General features: G+C 36.4%; 1 protein-coding gene across 8 annotated transcripts in view; it reads right to left on the bottom strand.

Moving 5' to 3' along the window:
* GRM7 (glutamate metabotropic receptor 7) overlaps positions 1–20,458 on the bottom strand; it is an 896,695-nt gene that overhangs the window by 303,031 nt on the left and 573,206 nt on the right. For all 8 annotated transcript variants that reach the window (XR_014064798.1, XR_014064797.1, XR_014064795.1 and 5 more), the window contains one exon: positions 5,563–5,763. Coding sequence is in view for 4 of the 8 variants with exons in the window: in XM_081528173.1 (XP_081384299.1) it covers positions 5,563–5,763 (201 nt within the window). In the remaining 4 variants the exon portion in view is untranslated. The remainder of the gene's footprint in view (positions 1–5,562; positions 5,764–20,458) is intronic.

A 20,458-nucleotide genomic window follows, 5' to 3' on the forward strand; every position in this document is an offset into this window, starting at 1 on the left:
GAGATATATCATCTTTACAAAATTTACCACAACCCAGTTTGTTTTCTGGAAAGTAATAACTAACTCTAGGTACAGACATACTTTAGATTAAATGCTTCTCTATAGGGCAATTATCTATGATCGTATACCCATGAGAACAAATTTGGTAAATTTACAAATACTGACATCTGGTTGGATGGGCAAACGTTGTGATAGCTAAAATTTAGGCTCAGGTTACTGCATTCATATGGAATGCAGGAAAGATGGCTAGAAGTCATAAAGACAAAATTAGCCATCTTTTCTGTTGGTACGCAAGAGGAGGTTAAGTGCTTGCTGAAGATGTAGCAATACTTTAGAGAATTCTATTATCACTTCCGAAATTGATGCTTCTGTAAATGTGAAGGTTATTAAACTGTACTGTGATTTTTGGAACAAAACTCCCAGAGGTATGAAAAATTCTGTACTAAAGTAACAGAAGAGCACAATTAAACTTACTTTGATCAAGAAGCATCAATATTTTTCTAAAATATGCAAAAGAGAGGTGACATTTTTCACAAAAAAAAGAATCTTAACTTCTGGGTCTGTCTCTGTCATTTGCTAGCTGTGAAGTGTTGGACAAATATTTTCTCCTCTCTAGAATCTGATTTATTTGTCTAAAAGTCAGGACACTGAATGACTAAAAAAATGTCAAGTTTCTTTTCACCCTAATAATTGCTCACTTAAAGTGACATGAAAGCCACTTAACTAAATCTAACAGGGTTGTTTTTTTTTTTTTTTTCTGCTTTATAAAACCGTTAAGCCCTGCCATCAACAAATGTCACATGGCCCTGAAAGTCTCCTGCCTGTCCATGTGGCAGAAAGAATTTCCTCAGAGAAAGGAGATTATGTTGACATCAGAGCATGATTACAATGACAACAGAGAAAGGGAGCAAATTGCCCCTGCCTGTGCTCTCCCACAGAGTCTCTGTTCCAAGACAGAATAGCAGGAATAAGCCCTTTCTCTCAAATGCATAATAAAAGTCAAGAAAGCAGGCCATGGAGTTGGGTACCTGAGGTAACAGCACCATCACTACAAAACCACGTGGCTTTAAACACCAAGATTCTTAGTTTCTCTATGAATTAGTTTATCTGTTGAAAAAAGGAAAATAACCATCCCTAAGTCATTTGGGGTTATGAATATTAAGGAAGCCAGTATACAAAAAAGTACTTAGGACAGTTTCCGGCACATAGTATTTATATGGGACATAGACCCTGAGTCCAGTCAGTAACTCAGCAACTCTGGCTCATCAGCGGATAAGACCATCTTAACTAAATGAGTCTATAAGCACTCTACCGAAGAAGAATCAGATGAGAATCACCAAAAATATTCCCCAAATGACCTATATTTTTGTTACTCTCCTCTGAATGGTGATGCTTATCTATGGACCAGACTACAAAGCCCAGCAAATAACCCCAGGATATATAATGAAATTTTTATGCACCTGGTTCTGGGAAAATTATATATTTTAGGAGATTCTGTATGATGAGCAAGAAAACTACAGAAAGAAGGTGATTTGTAGTTGAACTATTTTTCTGGTTGTATTCACAGTCAATTTTGTCTCCATCTCAGCTCGGAAACTGTTGGTTTCCAAACTGGATATGATTTTTCTTCACCCTGATGCTAAGTAACTCCTGAATGACTGATCCAATATTGTGGGTTTAAATGGGTTATTATTTAAAAGAAGCAAGAAGATTTTTTAAACCGTATTTATCTAAACCAGGAAATTAACACTGCTATCATGCTATTTAAAACTAATCCACAGTGTTATTAAAATAACTGTCCCATGCATATCTTTTTTTTTGTTTGTTTAAGATCAATGTTTCCACACTGCATTTAATAGTAATGTCTCCTAAGTTCCTTCCAGTCTGGAACAGTTCCTCTATCTATCTTTCTCCTGACCTGGGCACTTTTGAAAAGTATGAGCCAGTTATGTTGTAAAATACCCTTCAATTTGGATGTCTGACGTTCCTTCATGATTAAATGGAGGTTATATATTTTTGGCAATAAGACCTCAGAAGTGATGCTGTAGCCTTCTCAGGGTATCTTTTTTTAATTAATTTATTTTTGTTAAAGTATAGTTGATTTACAATGTTGTGTTAGTTTCAGGTATACAGCAAAGTGACTCAGTTTTATATACATAACTTTTTCCCCATATAGATAATTACAAAATACTTAGTCCCCTGTGCTATAGTAAGTTATTGTTCATTATCTATTTTATATATAGTAGTATGTGTATGTTATTACCAAATTCCTAATTTATCCCCTCCATCTCCTTTCCCCTTCAGAAACCATAAGTTTGTTTTCAAAGTCTGTGAGTCTCTGTTTTATAAATAAGTTCATTTGTATTGTTATTTTTAGATTCCGCATACAAGTGATATGATATTTGTCTTTCTCTGTCTCATTTGCTTCACTTTGTATAATAATCCCTAGGTCTATCCATGTTGCTGCAAATGGAATGGCTGCATTTTTACGGCTGAGTAATATTCCATTGTACATAGCAATATATCTACCATGCCTACTTTATCCATTCACCTGCTGATGGACATTTAGGTTGCTTCCATGTCTTGGCTACTCTAAACGGTTCTGCAATAAACGTTAGTGTGCATGTACCTTTTCAAATTATGGTTTACTCTGAATAGATGCCCAGGGGTGGGATTGATGGATCATATATTATAGTAGCACAATTTTTAGTTTTTTAAGGAACTTTCATACTGTTCTGCATAGTAACTGCACCAATTTCCATTCCCAACAGTGTAGGAGGATTCTATTTTCTCCAAAAACTCTCCAGCATTTATTATTTGTAGCCCTTTTGATAATGATCATTCTGACTAGTGTGAAGTGGTACTCACTGAAGTTTTGATTTACATATATCTAATGATTAGCAGCATGTGATGCTGTTAAGTCTCATTACTGGTGACATTAACCTAGATGACTTGGTTAAGTACTGTGTTCCAGGTTTTTCTACTTCAAAGTTGCTCTTTTCCCCTTTGTAATTAATGTGTTCCATGATGAATGATACTTTGAAGCTATGAAAATATCTTATTTCTCATCTTACTGCAGCCCCAGTATTTTAGCATCCACTGATGATTCTTACCTTCAGCAATTATTACTGAGGTCTTTGGTGAGTTTGTATCTCCATCTTTGCATTCTCCCATCATGTTGTCCCTTCTCCTGCATTTATGTGTTCAATTATTTAGTTCTGTGAGCATGAACTCATTGATATTTATTATATCAGTTCAATCCATTATTGGTCTAGAATTAGCTGGTGGGATCTTCTTCAAGCTGGTTCCTTTGCCCCTTTGACATGGTCCCATCAATTTTTGAGCACTTTTTTACTTTGTGGCACAACACGGTTTCAAGCTCATCTTCAACTTGCCCCGCTCTGGCCCCTGAATTAAGAGTTCCACTAGAGATCCCCAGTTCTATTTCACTGGAGAATGGTATTTATAAATAAGATGTGAATGAAGGTGCAGTTATTTCTATCAGGATGTCATCACTCCTAGGCACTCTCAGTGGACAGAACTAGACAGTAGAGGTTTGTAGACATAACAGATGTAACCTTATCCACTTCTGTATCTCTTCAACTGTGTGCGTATACTGCATGCTGGAATAGTCAACACAGTGTTACTTTAATTTGCTCCCATTCTTACTAGTCATCTCTCTCCTTGACAATGAGAGACCCGATTCTCATTATCTGTAATATCTTTTATTAAATCTCTCAGTTCTCTTATGGACTGAGGCTTATAAATAAGCCTCAGAATTGTGGTAAAAAACATACTAACTTCTAGCTACAGTGCACTACCTGTGTACTACTCTTCATAGCTTCAGTCTGACAGTGTACAGTGAAATACTGTCTTCAAAAATTACTTGCATTCTTTTTTTTCTCACTCCCTGCAGTATGGTTACACTATTCATATGCAATATATTAGGTTTATTACTGTATAAAATTTTGCATTATCCCATGTAGAGATTACTTTTTTAATTGAGATATAATTGACATTCAAGATGGTTAATTTTATGTGTCAGCTTGACTGCAGAAGCCCTGACAGCTGGTAAAACTTGATTACTGTGTATATATGAAGTTGTCCTGGAAGAATCATTAAAGTGAATAAAGAATTGTTGAATTGCTGAACAGAATGAAGCAGGTGACCCTCCCCAATGTGGGCTGGCACCACCCAATCCCTAGAAAGTATGAACAGAACCAAAGGCAGAAGAAGGGCAAATTCACTCTCTCTGCTTGAGCGACACCCATCTTCTCCTGCCTTCAGACATTGGTGCTCCTAGTTCTCTGGCTTTCAAAAGCAGATCAGAACTTACACCACTGATCCTCTGACCCCAAGGCCTGTGCACTTGGACTAAAGCACCCCACTGGTTCTCTGTTTCTCCAGCTTATAGGTGGCAGATAGTAGGGGGCATGTCAGTCTCCAAAACTGTGTTAGCCAATGCTCATAATAAATCTCCTATTATATTCCCCACTCATCTCTACTCATTTGTTTTAGGTAACCTATTAATTTCTACCAAAGTATTATACCTTGAGAAATAAGTTTGTAATATGAGACTTTGGTGTTGCAGAAAATCATAATCATTATTTCAATTAACTTGAGTACCTAGAGCAACTGGCCCTTCCTTTCCCTCTTATCCGCTCCCATTCCTTCTTATGTTCACCAAGGAAATATTTGGCAAAAAAAACTTCTGTTTTAAGAAAAAGAGGGTAAACCATGAAAGTGAAGTCACACAGTCATGTCTGACTCTTTGCAACCCCATAGACTATAGCCTTACAGGCTCCTCTGTCTGTGGGGATTCTCCAGGCAAGAATACTGGAGTGGGTTACCATTACTTTCTCCAGGGGATCTTCTCGATTCAGGGATCAAACCTGGGTCTCCCACATCGCAGGCTGACTCTCTACCTCTGAGCCACCAGGACAGCCCGAGGTAAACTATACCCCTCCCCCCCAATTTATTTATTCATTTGCTCACTCACTGCTAAATAATACATTTAGCATTTATACAATCATTTGAAATGATATAATCCACATACTCAAGAGTAAACTGTAATCTGACTACTTAACTGATGAAACACAGAATATCAGCACTTAGAGGACTTCAAAGGAGACTGGAATAGAGATGTCTAAATATGTTTAGTGAGCTCACATGGCCAAGATATTGGAATTTTGAAATATTTGTTTAAAAATATACCAGATGATTATGACAAATTTCTGTATTGTCAAAAGACTTAGATGCCACCAAGTTATATATCACCCAGAGTTGCATTATTGGATGTTCTGGTTATCTGGTTTACCACATGTCAGTATATTAGAATATTGGTGAATATATAAGAACATTAAAATCATACTTGTCATAATGTGACTTCTTACATTCACAAAGTACTTTGGTATCAATGCTTCACTGTCATTACGAGCAATTGTCAGTTTTACATATAATACTTTAGACATACTAGAGTTGCATGGCATCCTCTAGATGTTGCTTTTCTAAAACATAAACTCCCCATGTCAGCCTGAGGGGGATAAAAAAACAGAGACTCACCATTGAAATTCACATTGCGGATATACTTCAACAACTTCTTGCCCCCAGCTTGCTCCATCTCTGGACAGACACCCCGGTAGTCAGCACAGAGATCCTTGTTCATGTGGTGAAGGGCGTGAGCCATTGCATACACTGCGTCAATCACAAACTGAACTTTACCCTCCTGCTCATAGTTGGAGTCTTTCCCAATTCTCTCCTGTCCTGCACATGGAAACAGGAAACACACACAAACATTGGTGTTGAGGAGAATGGTTCAATTTGCATTTACTTTCAACTCTGCTTAAAGAAAGCAATGCTTTGAGGAATACAGTCCTGCAGGCCACATATCCACGTCTGGCTACCATGTTTGGTTGCTTTGATGGTTCTGGGTATTTGACTTTGGAGTTCATTACTGGATATTTGTTCATTACTTGAATTCATTACTGGAGTTCATTTCTGATATATTTGATAGATCTCAGAAGCAGCACTTCGAATGATCACAATCACAACCTTTGTAATAAGCCAACATACTTTCCAAAACACAGTGGTCCCAGAGAATCAAGGGATTAATGGGACTAGAAGCTGGGCCACTACATTCAAATCTTCAAAGCTCAATTATTCTAGAAGGGAGATGGACCAAAAAAACTAAGAGAAAACTAACTAAATACTACCCCTGAAATCACTACCTTCTTCTATATACCTGCCCTTCTTCCTATGTTGTCTGTCTCAGGTGTTGGTATTACTGGCAACTCAGATGCTCAGGCTGGAAACCCTGATGTCTTTTTTTTTTTTTTTTTAATTTCTTGTCTCTCAGTCCACCCTCCTACATACATATATCTAACGAATAGCCAAGACCTCTTAAAAAGTGAACAGTTTTGGCCACACTACAAATGTCCCATTTAGGCTTCCTCATCTCCAATCAGGACACAGTGCTAGGTGTCCCTCTTCATTCACTCACTCTTCCATGTTCTTATTTCCAAACCACAGAGCTAATCAGTTTACCCTCATGCTCAGAATTCTGCAATGGTTCTCCACTGCCTGCAAAATGAAATCCAAATACTTTCCCTTGACAATGGGGGATATTCATCACTTTGTTCCTCTCTGCCTAGTAACAGTAAGAACCAGCAGTGATTAAGTGCCTTCCACTGTGCTGAAAGCTTTATATACATGATTTTTTATTTTATCCTCACTTTGTGACTTAAGTATTATTAGTCCTCACTATACAGATGGGAAAGCTGAGCCTCACAGAAATGAAATCACCTTCCCAAGGTCATGTATGGGAACAGCAATGATAACAACTCATGCTTACCAGAACCCAGAAGCAACATTTCTCTGACTTCATTGGCCCTACCTCCCCCTTTTCCTATAATTTACACACACACACACACACACACACACACACACACACACACACACACTTTGGGAAGATTCCCTGAAGGAGGGTGTGGCAACCCACCCCAGTATTCTTGCCTGGAGAATCCCATGGACAGAGAAGCCTGGTGGGCTCCAGTCCACAGGGGCTTGCAGAGTCGGACACTACTGAAGGAACTTAGCATGCAGGCACGCACACATATATATTTTGCTCCAGACAAGTATGGCTATTTTTCCTGTAAACATCAACTCTAATGTTAAGTTATCTTTGCTCAGCTCTTTGCTTTGCCAGAAATGTCCCTCCTTGCTTTTGCTCATCATAACTTAATTCTCACTCCATGGCATAGTACAATTGTTGCTTATACTTAGCTTCTTGATCACAAAGATCTTCATAAAATGTTTCAAATCTTTATAATCAAATTAATAGTATCACTGCATTTTAATGCTCTACCAGACTTTCCTTTCCTTTTCACACCCGTTACATTTCCAGCACTGAACACAGCATTTGTATCTGACAGATTGTAAACAACACTTGTATTAAATTAGTCATTTGTTAAGTACACAATAATACAAGGAACTCTCTTTAGACCTCTCATCCCTCTATGACAAATAGTTAACCACAGACTGAGTTTCACTTTCACAGCAGTACTGCCCAGACTATTTTCAATGACACATTTGTGTAGGAACAAAACAAGAGATTCTACAATCCCAGTTCATTCCCCTACAAAACAAAATGCTCCCCACAGCCCCTATGTTCAACATTACTGGATTTCCTTACTGAGATATTGTTGCAGAATATTTAACATAAAGTATAATTTCCAAGGAGGAAGTTCAGAATTTCCCCAAATTAAATGAATTTGTATTTTTCCTTTACAGAGCACACATTAGTATCTCAAATGGCAGGTACTTCCATGTTTCATATATATACCATTCAAATACCAATCAACCTTGTGCTCACTGCTCTTCACTGAGTCTAGGCCTTTTCAGTGTGTTTAGAGCAGGAATCTTTATTGGAGAAGATAAAATCTGTCATGAATCCACACTGCTACCTCCAATTCAAATTCTGGACCACAGGATTTTTACTTATCTCGACACTCTTACACCTCTGCCTCTTTTTTTTTTTTTTAATGAGGAAAATCCTGGTTCTTAATGACACCATTACAACTATTTATTTCCTCCATTCTGTAATAAACAGGTAACATTCTTAGAATGATCATCATACTAACCAACATTATAAAAATGCAGTGCAATGAACAGTCTTGGGAAAATGTATGTTTCTCAACTCTTATCTGAATATTTTGGTGATTTAGTCTGAGAAAGGCGATTGCGGTGTTCAAGAGTTTTTTGCTAAATATTGGCAAATTTCCCTCTAATGGGGTTGCACTAATTTGCTCTCCCACTAGCAAAGAGTGAGAGCTCATTTCCCAACAACCTTGATAACTGAGCACGTCCTCAAACTTGGATTTCCGTCATATAGGTGAGAAATGCTGTAACAGTATATTTTTATTTGCATTTTTCTTACTACAGGGGAGGTTGAATACATTTGCTTATAGTTCAAAGCTATTGTATTTATTTTATGCTATGTGTTTCAATTAAAAGTTGGTCATTTTCTTTTCTGTTTTAAAAATAGTTTTATTAGTAAAGTATATTCATTCTTTCAGATTAAGTTGCAAATATTTTCCCTAGTTTGTCATTTTTCTTTTACTCACTTTAGGTATTTTCTGCATAAAATTATATTAGATAAAAACACATTTTCTTAAAAAAAAAATCAATTTATTTTCTTGTTACTGCCTCTGGATTTTCAATCATAGCTAGAAAAAAATGCCCCACTTCCAGAGTATAGAATGTTTTTTATCCATGGTTTCTTCTAGCACTTATATAATTTTATTTTTTAAACTTAGATGTTTCATCCACCTGGAATATATTCTGGTGTGCCATGTGAAGAATTTTATCTTTTTTCACATAACAATCTAGTTATTGTAACATATATCAGTTCATCTTGTCTCAATGATATGAAGTGCATCCTTTATTATATACTGTTTCCATGTGTAATTAGATATATTTCTGGATTTTTAAAATTTATTTCATTGTTTGATTTGTTAATTCATGAGCCAACACTACAGTTTCAGTTCTAAAGTCTGTATATTTTAATAACTGGTAGATTTAACCTCTCTCTCACTGTAATTATTATTCCTCTCCCTCCCCAAATGTTCTGGTAGTTTTTGTTTATGTACTCAAATGAGTTTTACTAACTACTTGCCTATCTTGAGAAGAGAAGAAAAAAATTGGTATTACATTTATTGGGTTTACATTGTATTTATATATGTTCTAGCACTTAGCTAGAACAAAAGTCTCTACAAAGGTGAGAATGCCCGTTTGTATCTTTTCATTTGCTCGTCTACTTTTGTTTCCTTTAAAGATGTTTTAAAATTTTTCTCACATGAGTTTTGAGTGTTTTATGGAAAGTTAGCATTTGGTATTTTACTTGGTTTTGCAACTATAAATATGGTTTTCTTTGCTAAGCACTTCCACTGGTTTATGGTTGCATACAAAAAAATTTCTTTGTTTTGTTGTGGTTGTTTATTATTTTCCAACTTTCTATCATGAAAATATTTAAATGTAGAGCAAGGATGAAAGAATTTTACAGTGAACTCACTAGGTTCTCACATTAACATTTTAGTATACTTACGGTTATAAGGCGATTCATTTTCTAATATTACTTTTATAACCTGCTACTTTACAAATTTCTCTTATTTTTTATAGTATTTAAAAAAGGCAATCTTGAAGGTGTTATGACCATTATAAAATATACATTATGAAACAGGTTCAGCCTAGTAATTCAAGACAGCACTTTTTCAAACACTTTTATAAAGACATTCATATCAGATGGAATGCCTTAAAAAATAATGGCAATATTTTAAATGATGAAATATTTTATTATGTGTGAAACATTATAGGCTTTATCCCTCCTCTGAACAGTCACCAGAGAGACATATTAGCTTATTAAAGGCTGTGAGAAAAAGGTGTACATTTGTCTTTGGGGCCACTAGGACTTGAAAAATGTAGCCTCATAATGAAACTGTGTACAAGCCTCTGAGTCCTTATTTTCTGAAGTAAAATGCTAACTGAAGAGTGAATGTTTGGGAAATGGGAAGATGTAGAAACAAAGAATAGCTGTTGGCTGGAGAACTGGTAAGAATTTAGACTATAAATTTGCCACATAACGGAATCACTGAACTCCCAGTTGCCCAAAAGATGTAGACAAAGGCCTGACACATAGTCCTAAGCTGTTTTTACAGGAAGCAGACCCCCTCCAGCTGAAAACTGCTGACCACAAGAACATAGATCCTAGACGGTTGAAACCAGAAGGACGAGGATGCTTGAAACTTCACCTTGATGCCAACCAGTCCAAGAATGATCCTCCAGCTGATCACACCCTGCTTCTTGAACACTTTAAAACTCCTCACAATCCCCTCACATGGTCTTGAGGGCATTAGCCCGCTGTGGCCCCCTCTGCCAGGCAAAGTGATAAAAGCTACTCTTTTCTACTTCACCCAAAACTCTGTCTCTGCATTTCTGTTCGGTACCAGTGATCAGAGGCTGAGTTTTGGCAACAATATCAAGAAAATCAGAACTGGCAAGTTCATTAACAACAACAAAAGGCTAACTTTATTTCCCCTACCGTGGTAAATGCAACTGTGCGGCAAGTTCAGAGTCTGTGGTTATTCATCTACCAAGCGACCCCTCCTCCCCTAACTGAGATCTGGTCTCTTCTGGTACTGGCAGCCACTGCAGGAGTACGGGCTTCTGGACCTTTCCTGAGCCTCACTGACTCAATCCTCATTTATCTAAGACAACTCAATTTCCTCCTTAGCAAGCACTAATTTAGGAACAGGCTAGGGTTACAATTCTACATGAGGAGATGTAAGAAAAGAGTTTATTGGTTCCACATATAAAATAATAAAAATGAACTTATTTACAAAACAAAAATCGACCCATGGACACAGATAACAAATTTATGATTACCAAAGGGGAAAGTCAGGTGGGGGTAAATGAGGAGCTTGGGATTAAGTGACACATATTACTGTATATAAAATAGGTAAACAACAAGGACCTACTGTAGAGCACAATTATATATATAACTGAATTGCTTGCTGTACACCTGAAAATAACACAAAATTGTAAATCAACTTTATGTCAATAAAAATGTTAGGTATATTGGGAAATTCCTGAGAAAGTTCATTTGCTCTCAAAGAGAGATAGAACTCAATTGTGTCAAATGTTTCACACACCCCCAACACATACACATATACAGGCATGCAGACATATGCACACACACATTCTGCAATTACTCTAGTCATTTTGTGGTCCTGAGCCAATTACCTAGCATACAAATAACAGCAGAGTAAAAACGGGGTAATGATGTGAAAATACTACTGAGCTGTGAGTTAGCCAAGCCAAGAAATACCCTACATTTTTTTCTAAGTGACACATTCAATAGCTTCTCCATTTAACTGAAGCTTGATACTCAATGTTTCCCAGGCTTATTTGAACACTGCACTTCCTATTCATATACCAATTTACAACATCTCAAGAGACAAGCATAAGTATGCTTTCTCCCCAACAAAAGTGCAAAGAAGGGTAGTTTCAAGAAATATTTTTAACAATGTAGATTAAAATAGAAAAAAAAGAAAGCATTTTCAATCAGTTCACAGTTAACACCTCATTCTTTCAGGCTTTCTGATGAACTGAGATGTCATTATATTCTTTTCTTGAATGAAGTTGATCCTTTTCATCACGTTTCCCAGGAAAGGGTTTGAGGTTTAGATAAAATGAGGAGAACTCTAAAGGATTAATTTTTTTTTTTTATTTCCCCAGCATGTAAAGAAGCTTTCCTTTAAAAATCTCCTGATTTTCTGATGTATTGTTATTTTTACCCAAACAGTCCAGTATTTATCTCTAAATGCACACTCCTATAAGCTTTTATTGAATAAACTGTCAGCTGCTCTACAAAAACTCTCTCACAACCAGAATTTCTAGTGTTTGTTCCGCTAGCGAGGTCTTCTCTCTTTTAAAGACCTGCTTATTTTGCCAATTTTAATATACTATTTTCTCAGAATATATGCAAGGGCAAACTATTAGGGAGAGAAAAAAGAATAGAAAATGTAAGAAGTTATGTATCTGAAATTATTAATACAAACAACCCTATTGCAAAATTAAACTAAAAGAAAGAGGGGTTTGGGCTTAAGCAGGAAACAAACCAAAGATACTTGCTAGTGTAAACTGAGAAACCTACCAAAAAGCAGATATGAACAACTCGCCGCGTGTTTATCCTATGTTTCTAGGGGATTCATAAATTATAATTTTTATTTTGATTTCACATATTAATTGCAGTTATTTGCATCAGGAAGATCTCTTGGAATTACACACGCTGGTGCAGACTGTGCTTCTAAACCCTGCACTACGCAAATACATTTTATTGACTGTAAAGCCACAAACTTAAAAATTTCTTGAGGCTAAAGTCCTGAGTGGTACTGTATATAATTAGCTAAAATACTAATGCTTGGGTAGTTTGCAAATGATAAATACTTTAACAAAAACAGGAAACGGATATGTCACAGGAGCTTTGAAGAGAGAGTCGGGGCATATTCAGGTGGTGACAGAACTGCTAGATGTCGGGTAAAGAGGACGAAGAGGAAGCAGGGTGGGTATCCTGGAGCGCTAGAAAATGGTGCAGGTTCTCAAAATAATACAGTGACCAGGCGAGCCTGATGAAAATGCTACTGCACTCCCTCCCATAATTTAAAAATATGTAAATAACTACCTCAGAGAGATTTTTTTTTTTTTCTCTCTCATGGGTACAGCTTTCTCTTTATAAGATAAATGTTACTGGTAAAATAAAACTCTATTTTATGCAAATTTGTTTTGTGGCTTTTTTTTTTTTTTTTAAAACAGTGACCCCCCCCCCATTCATAGAATCTGGTAACAAATCATGCCAAGAAACACCAGTAGAAGAAACGTCAGAAGTTCTGGATTGAGACCAAAGGCCTTCACCGCCACTGTGCCTCTTTGGAGCTGAGGCTAAGTAAGAATTGAATGAGTCAAACAACTTGTACAAAGAACAGTGGTGGTTTTTGTCATAGTGCAATAGGCAGCCTGCACTTACTATGCTCTTCCTGGGCAACAGCTCTGTGCTAAGCACTTTTCACAGTTTCATGCTAAAACTTCCCTATGCTTTCGTGGGTACCATTTCCTATCCCTCTGTTACTTCAGTTAGAGACCGTTCACTAAATGGTTCCGTCCATAACTGCACATGGAAAAGCAATGAACCTGGAACTTTCCCTTTGTTTCTTTCTATTTCCACCTTGAGTTCAGAGCCACAAATAATCTCAAAGTTCATGCTAGCCATGAGTTTTATATCCTCATACTCCAATGACTGTTTCACTTGAGTTTCCTGAAAGGAGAAAACGGACAGTTTGTCAACCACCATCATAGTTTCCCCTGACCTTTTCTTGAGTGGAGAAGTTAATGCCCAGAGTAACTGCCAAAAAGCTGGCAGAGGAACAGCAACGAAAGAACACAATAAAATACTGATCCTCCCCTTCGATGACTAAATTGTGACTCAAACCACTAGCATTATCATGTTCGGCAGTGAACTCAGTGAGTACCCTGCTATAGATTCAAAAACAACTTTAGCAAAAGAAGAAAAGAATGTCTGACCACAAACCCTCATTTCTTACCATTTTCCATGGAGAATGTTTCCCAGAAGACTACTTAATTGGCACAGCTGGGTTTTTCTCTATACTTCTATTTTTGGTTTCAAGATGGGTGCAGGCAATGATAGAGGCAGTGAGTCAACATATTGGGGCAGGGGTGGGCTTTATACAATGCACACAAGGCACCAAACTGGAAGGAAGTATAGTTCAGACCCAGCTTTCACACACCCCCAATGTGTAGAAGGTGTTTTGAGAGACTCAGCCAAGGACTTTATTTCCAAGGAAAGTCTGTTGTAGGTACTGCCAGCCAATTGAGCACAGGGAAGAACAGTGCTTCTGAAACTCACACAAGAAACCTTGATACACCAGACAAGAAGACGGGGCTTCTTAAAATGCATAGACTCAGCTTCCACTTCTCACCTAGATTCCTTCTCATCTGATTTCTTAGGATAAATTTCTGTTTATACAGGTTAGGCTGCTTCTTCTACACAAACAGTAAATTTATCGGTGAAACCATCTTTCTGGCAATGACTACAAGAGTAAGAAAAAGACACTCATATAGACGCCTTTTCTCCTAACTGATCCCTCAGCAGGAACCCCTTCATTAATGATGTTCTACTTCTCTGAAATTGTTTATGTCATTCCAAGAATTATACTTAGGTTGAAATTTTAGAATACTAGTCAATTTATTAAAAATTTATTTAAACATCAGGTGAAATACTGGGTCTCTACTATCATCACCAATAGCTACTAAAACCCTGAGATGGCAGGCTGATGAGAACTTTAGAGACATAGGTCAGGGGATGATACTGGAACCATTGCTAATCTTTCCCTTTTTTCTCCTTCTCCTCTTCCTTCTCTTCCACCATCCTCTTTCTTTGTTTTAGAAATTATAAGTTCTTTGTCTTAATGTAGACAATGACAGTGTATATGTGAGTCTGCATGAGAGTATACAAAAAAACAAATTTTCAGAGTAAAAATTAAACATCAATTTAGCTTCTTTGCCCCCAATATTTGTTCCTCCCTAAATAGAAACTTTTTCATTTCTGATCTGAACATCTCACAAAATTAAAGGCCTTTGGATGTGGATAAGTCTTTGGATATGAGGAAATAGTAAATGTACAATACCAACTGGTAAATGCTCTGTCAAATCAATAAACAGATTCCCACACAAAGAAAGGGGAAAAAAAGTGGAGGTGGGGAGAGTAGGGAGGAAGGAAAGAAAGAAAGGAGGGAGAAAAAGTATGAAAGAAAGAAAGAGGAAATAAAAAGAAAAGGAGAGGAGAGGAAAATAAAGAGAAAGAAAGAATAGCATGAACCCTGACCAAGCTTTTGGATGTATTAACTAATTTACAGGAAGTACAGAAAATAAACATGCAAGTCAACATTGCAGAGATGAAAGCAAAATCCAAATGTAAGAAATTCTACAAAAATAGTAAATAATCTATTTTCTTCAACAGTAAATTGCAAAAGTTAAAAAAAAAAAAGAGTGGAAAAAACATTTAAAAAATTTTAAAAAGACTTCAAGAGAAAAGGGAAAGCCAATGGGATGATTGTGTGGAACTACTGTGTGTGTTTGTGTGTTACATTAAGAGTATCTCTTAGAAAACATACTGAAGTATTAAAAAAAAAATAAATGTCTGGGTTTTATTTGAAATGGCCAGAGGTAAGAGAAAAACATTTGGGGTACATGTGAAAATAAAGTGGCTGTATATTGACTGTTGTTGAGGTTCTGTGATGAATACATGGGGATTTACTGCAGCGTTCCCTCTGCTTTTTGTGTTTATTTGAAAGATCACATGATATTTACAAAAATAACACGAGGAGGAGAGAAAAACAGAGAGAGTAGGAAGAGGAGAAACAGCGGAGGAGGAGGAGCAAAGACAGAAAAACACCAATACAGTATACTAACACATATATATGGTATTTAGTCAATCGGCAAAGATAACCCTGTATGTGAGACATCAAAAGAGACACAGATAAATAGAACAGTCTTTTGGACTCTATGGGAGAGGGTGAGGGCAAGATGATATGGGAGAACGGCACTGAAGCATGTAAATTGTCATATGTGATACGAATCGCCAGTCCAGGTTTCGATGCATGATACAGGGTGCTCGGCTCGGGGCTGGTGCACCGGGATGACCCAGAGGGATGGGATGGGGAGGGAAGAGGGAGGGGGGTTCTGGATGGGGAAGACATGTACACCCATGCAAAAAAAAAAAAAAAAAAGTTAGCAAATGGAATTCAGCAGTGCGTTCTAAGGATCATATACCATCCTCAAGTGGGAATTATTCCATTGATGCAAGGATGGCTCAATATCCACAAGTTGATCAGTGTTATATCCCACATGAACTAATTGAAGAATAAAAATCATCTGATCATCTCAATAGATGATGAAAAAGCTTTTGACAAAATTCATCATTTATGATAAAAATTTTTCAATAAAGTGGGTACAGAGGGAACACATATCTCAACATAATAGAGGCTATTTATGATAAACCCACAGCTAACATAACACTCAATGGTGAAAAGTTGAAAGTAATTTCTGCAAGATCAGGAACAAAACAAGGATGATGCCCACTATTGCCTCTTTTATTAACACAGGAATTAGAAATTCTGATCACAACAATCAGATAAAAATAATAATAATAATAAAAGGGAGTAAAAGGAATTCAAGTAGGAAGGGAGTAAGTAAAGCTGTCACTGTTTGCAGAAGACACAATACTATAAATAGAAAATTCTAAAGATGTCATCAAGAACTACTGTAACTAAAAAAATGAATTCAGTAAAATTGCAGGAGACTAAATTACTATAAAGAAATTTGTTTTGCTTCTTACACTAACAATGAGTCATGAGAAAGAAAAATTAAGAAACAATTCCATTTATAATTGCATCAAAAAGAATAAAATACCTAGAAATAAATCTAATGAGGGAAGCAATGACTTGTACTAGGAAATCTATGATATTGACGAAAGAAACTGAAGATGAAACAAACAAATGGTAAGATACACCGTGTTAATGGAATGAAAAAAATTAATATTGTGAAAGTCATTATACTACCCAAAGCTATCTACATCATCTGTGAAATCCCTATCAAAACAGCAATGGACTTTTTCACAAAACTAGAAGAAATAATTCTACAATTTGTATCAAAATACAAAAGATCCCAAATAGCCAAAGCTATCTTGAAAAAGAAAAACACAGCTGGAGATATAACACTCTGATTTCAAGCTATACTTTAAAGTTACTATACTTTAAAACTATCAATTAAAACAGCATGGTACTAACACAATAACATACAAATAGATCAATGGAACAAAATAGAGAGCCCAGACATAAACCTGTGATTATATAGGCAATTAATCTACAACAAAGAAAGCAAGAACGTACAATGTGGAAAAAATAAAATTTTCTATAAATGACGTTAAGAAACCTGGATAGCTGCATGTAAAAGAATTAAACTGCACTACTCTTTTACACATATATAAAACTAAACTCAAAATATATTAAACTCTTGAAACTAAGACCTGAAATTAGAAAAGTCCTAGAATAAAATGTTGGCAATATGCTTACTCTTTGACATTGTTTAGGAGCATTTTTTGGATATACCACTTCAGGAAAATGAAACAAACCCCAAAATAAAGAAATGAAGCTGCATCAAACTATAAAACTGTTTTGCACAGTGAAGGAAACTATTAAAAAATAAAGGGCACCTACCAAATGGAGGAAAATATATTTGCAAATAACATGTCTGATAAGGGGTTAACATTAAAAAAAAAAATCCTCATACAATTCATTAAAAACAAAATGGGCAGAAGACCTAAATAGATATTATTCCATAAAGACATACAGATGGTCAATAGAATCATGAAAAGATGCTCAACCTGGCTAATCACAAGCATAATGAGGATCACCTCGTATCAATCAGAATGTTTATTATCAAAAGACAACAAATGATAAGTGTTGACAATGATGTATGGAAAAGGGAATCCTAGTGTAAGGGTGGAAGGAAAGTAAATTGGCACAGCTACTACTATGGATAACAATATGGAGGTTCCTCAAAAATTATACACAGGTTGCAGCGGGGCGGTGGGCACTTCCCTGGTGGTCCAGTGGTTGAGAGTTCACCTTGCAATGCGGGGAACATTGGTTTGATCCCTGGTCTGAGAGGATCCCATGTGCCACGAGGCAATGAAGCCTGTGAGACTCAGCTGCTGAGTTCACATTCCAGAGCCCATGTGCCATCACTACTGAAGCCCACATACCCTAGAGCCCATGCTCTGCAACAAGAGAAGCCACCACAGTGAGAAGCCCACACATCACAACTAGAGAGTAGTCCCTCCTTGCTACAATTAGAGAAAGCCCATGTGCAGAAGCGGAGATCTAAGCAAAAAAAAAAAAAAAAATACACATTTGTTTAAACATATGTATTTGTTTATACATATGTATATATGTAAACACACACACATACATACACACACACAGAGGACTATTACATGATCTAGCAATTCCACTTTTGGATACTTTTCTGAAAAAACAAAAACACTAATTTGAAAACAGATATGTACCCCTCCATGTTCACTGCAGTCTTTTTTTTTTTTTTTACAATAGCAAAGATATGGAAGCAATGTAAGTGTCCATTGATAGATAGATGAATGAAGAAGATGTGATATATACACATACAAACAGGCACAGCCACACACAATGGAATACTGTTTAGCCATAAATAAGAATGAAATCTTGCCATTTGCAACAACATGGATGAACCTACAAGATATTATACTAAGTGAAATTAGTCAGAGAAAGATTATTATATGATATCCCTTATATGCAGAATCTATAAAACAATTAAACAAGTATTACTAAACAGAAACAGACTCATAGATACATATCACAAACATTTGGCTGTGAGAGGGGTGGGGGTACAGGGTAAATAGGTGAGAGAGATTAACAAGTATGAACTTCCAATTCCAACATAAATGTTTGTTGGGGGTGAAATCTCTAACGTGAGGAATAGAGTCAATAACACTGTAATAACTTCATATGGTGACAGATGGTTACTAGACTTATGATGATCATTTTGTAAAGTATACAGATATCAGATCATTATACACTTGGAACTAACATACTGCTGTAGGTCAATTATAATAATTCAATTTAGGTATATGTATATAATTTGTTTTAAAATTATAATAAACTGCAGCCATTAAATTATACTTTGCAAGACCACAATAACCTCCAAGTTCTAAATATGATCCTTTGCCACTTCATACATCTTTCAAGGAGTCAGTTAGAATGTAAGGTCTCTGTAGTGGTTTCCAAATGAGCTAAAAGAAGCAGCTTATAGTTTGTTTAAATCATATTCTCCTAAGGTCATAAACTTTTTACAGGAAAAAGTTATGCATAGTTAATGTTTTTGTTTTTTTATCCCCTATTTTTCAATGTGATGTTAATCCTTTCATGCCAGGAGGTGCCACTTTCTTGAGTCATTGTTTTTAAGAGTAAAGCAAAATGCTTTGGTTCATATCCCAATACTGCTAGACACTAGCCAAGTGACTTGGAGAAAACCACTCATCAGACCTTTATAAACTATGTTTTTATCTTTCATTTCACGTGTCTATAAATATTACCAGCTCTGCCAACTCTGCTGAGTTGTAGGGATGATCAAATGACACAGGAGATACTAAAACAATTTAAAGACTCTCAAGCGCATCTCATAAAAAAAGATAAAACAGTACCCAAACATATGGAAAAAAAAATATTTCACCTTGCAAGTTTTCCAAGAAAGGCAAACCAAAACAGAGGCAATATTTTAGTAATTTTGCCAGTGGCTAAATAAATAAGTACAGTGCTTTCAAAAAAAATTTTTAACTACACTGTAAGTGTTCAAAAATTTTTTCTACTCTCAATCTGCAATGATAAAAATAGTATTTTCATCATTTACTATCGATATTATTAAACAAGCATTTACTATTGCATGTCTAATGCTTCCTATATGTCGGGCATTGTACTAAACACTCTACTTGGACAGGTGACCCTTGAACCATGTGGGGACTAGGGGTGCCAACCCCTCATGCAGTTGAAAATCTGCCTGTAGCTTATAGTCAACCATCTTCATCCGTGGTTCCTTGTCATCCTCCCATTCCAACAACCATGCATCGTGTAGTACCATGGTATCTACTCCTGAAAAAAAAAATCTCTGTATAAGTGCAAAACTTTGGCCACCTCGTGCAAAGGGTTGACTCGTTGGAAAAGACCCTAATGCTGGGTAGGATTGGGGGCAGGAGGAGAAGGGGACAACAGAGGATGAGATGGTTGGATGGCATCACCGACTCGATGGACATGGGTTTGGGTAGACTCCGGGAGTTGGTGATGGACAGAGAGGCCTGGAGTGCCGCAATTCATGGGGTCGCAAAGAGTCAGACACGACTAAGCGACTGAACTGAACTGAACTGATAAGTGCACCTATGTAGTTCAAACATGTTTTGAGCAAGGGTTAAGCATATAAACTCATTTAGAACTTCTCCTCAAAACACAAAACAAAACTCTATTAAGTTCTTATTATCATTTACATTTTACAAATTAGGAAACAGGTCACAGAGATGCAAGCTCATGAGTGTTAGGCTTCATAGCTATTGAGCTGGCCAAAAAGTTTGCGTTTTTCTGTGACATATTACAGAAAAACCCAAATGAACTTTTTGGCCAATCTAACCGTATGGGGGCAAGAAACACAACTGATTTAAGGTGATTTGGTTTCAAAGTCCTCATTCTTTACTACTCCATTTAATGATTTTTATAAATTCATCCTCAGAAACAAATCCAAAAGAAGA

Source organism: Giraffa tippelskirchi, chromosome 9, assembly GCF_054371585.1.
Source record: "Giraffa tippelskirchi isolate mGirTip1 chromosome 9, T2T-mGirTip1v1.2.pri, whole genome shotgun sequence".
Taxonomy (NCBI): Eukaryota; Metazoa; Chordata; class Mammalia; order Artiodactyla; family Giraffidae; genus Giraffa; species Giraffa tippelskirchi.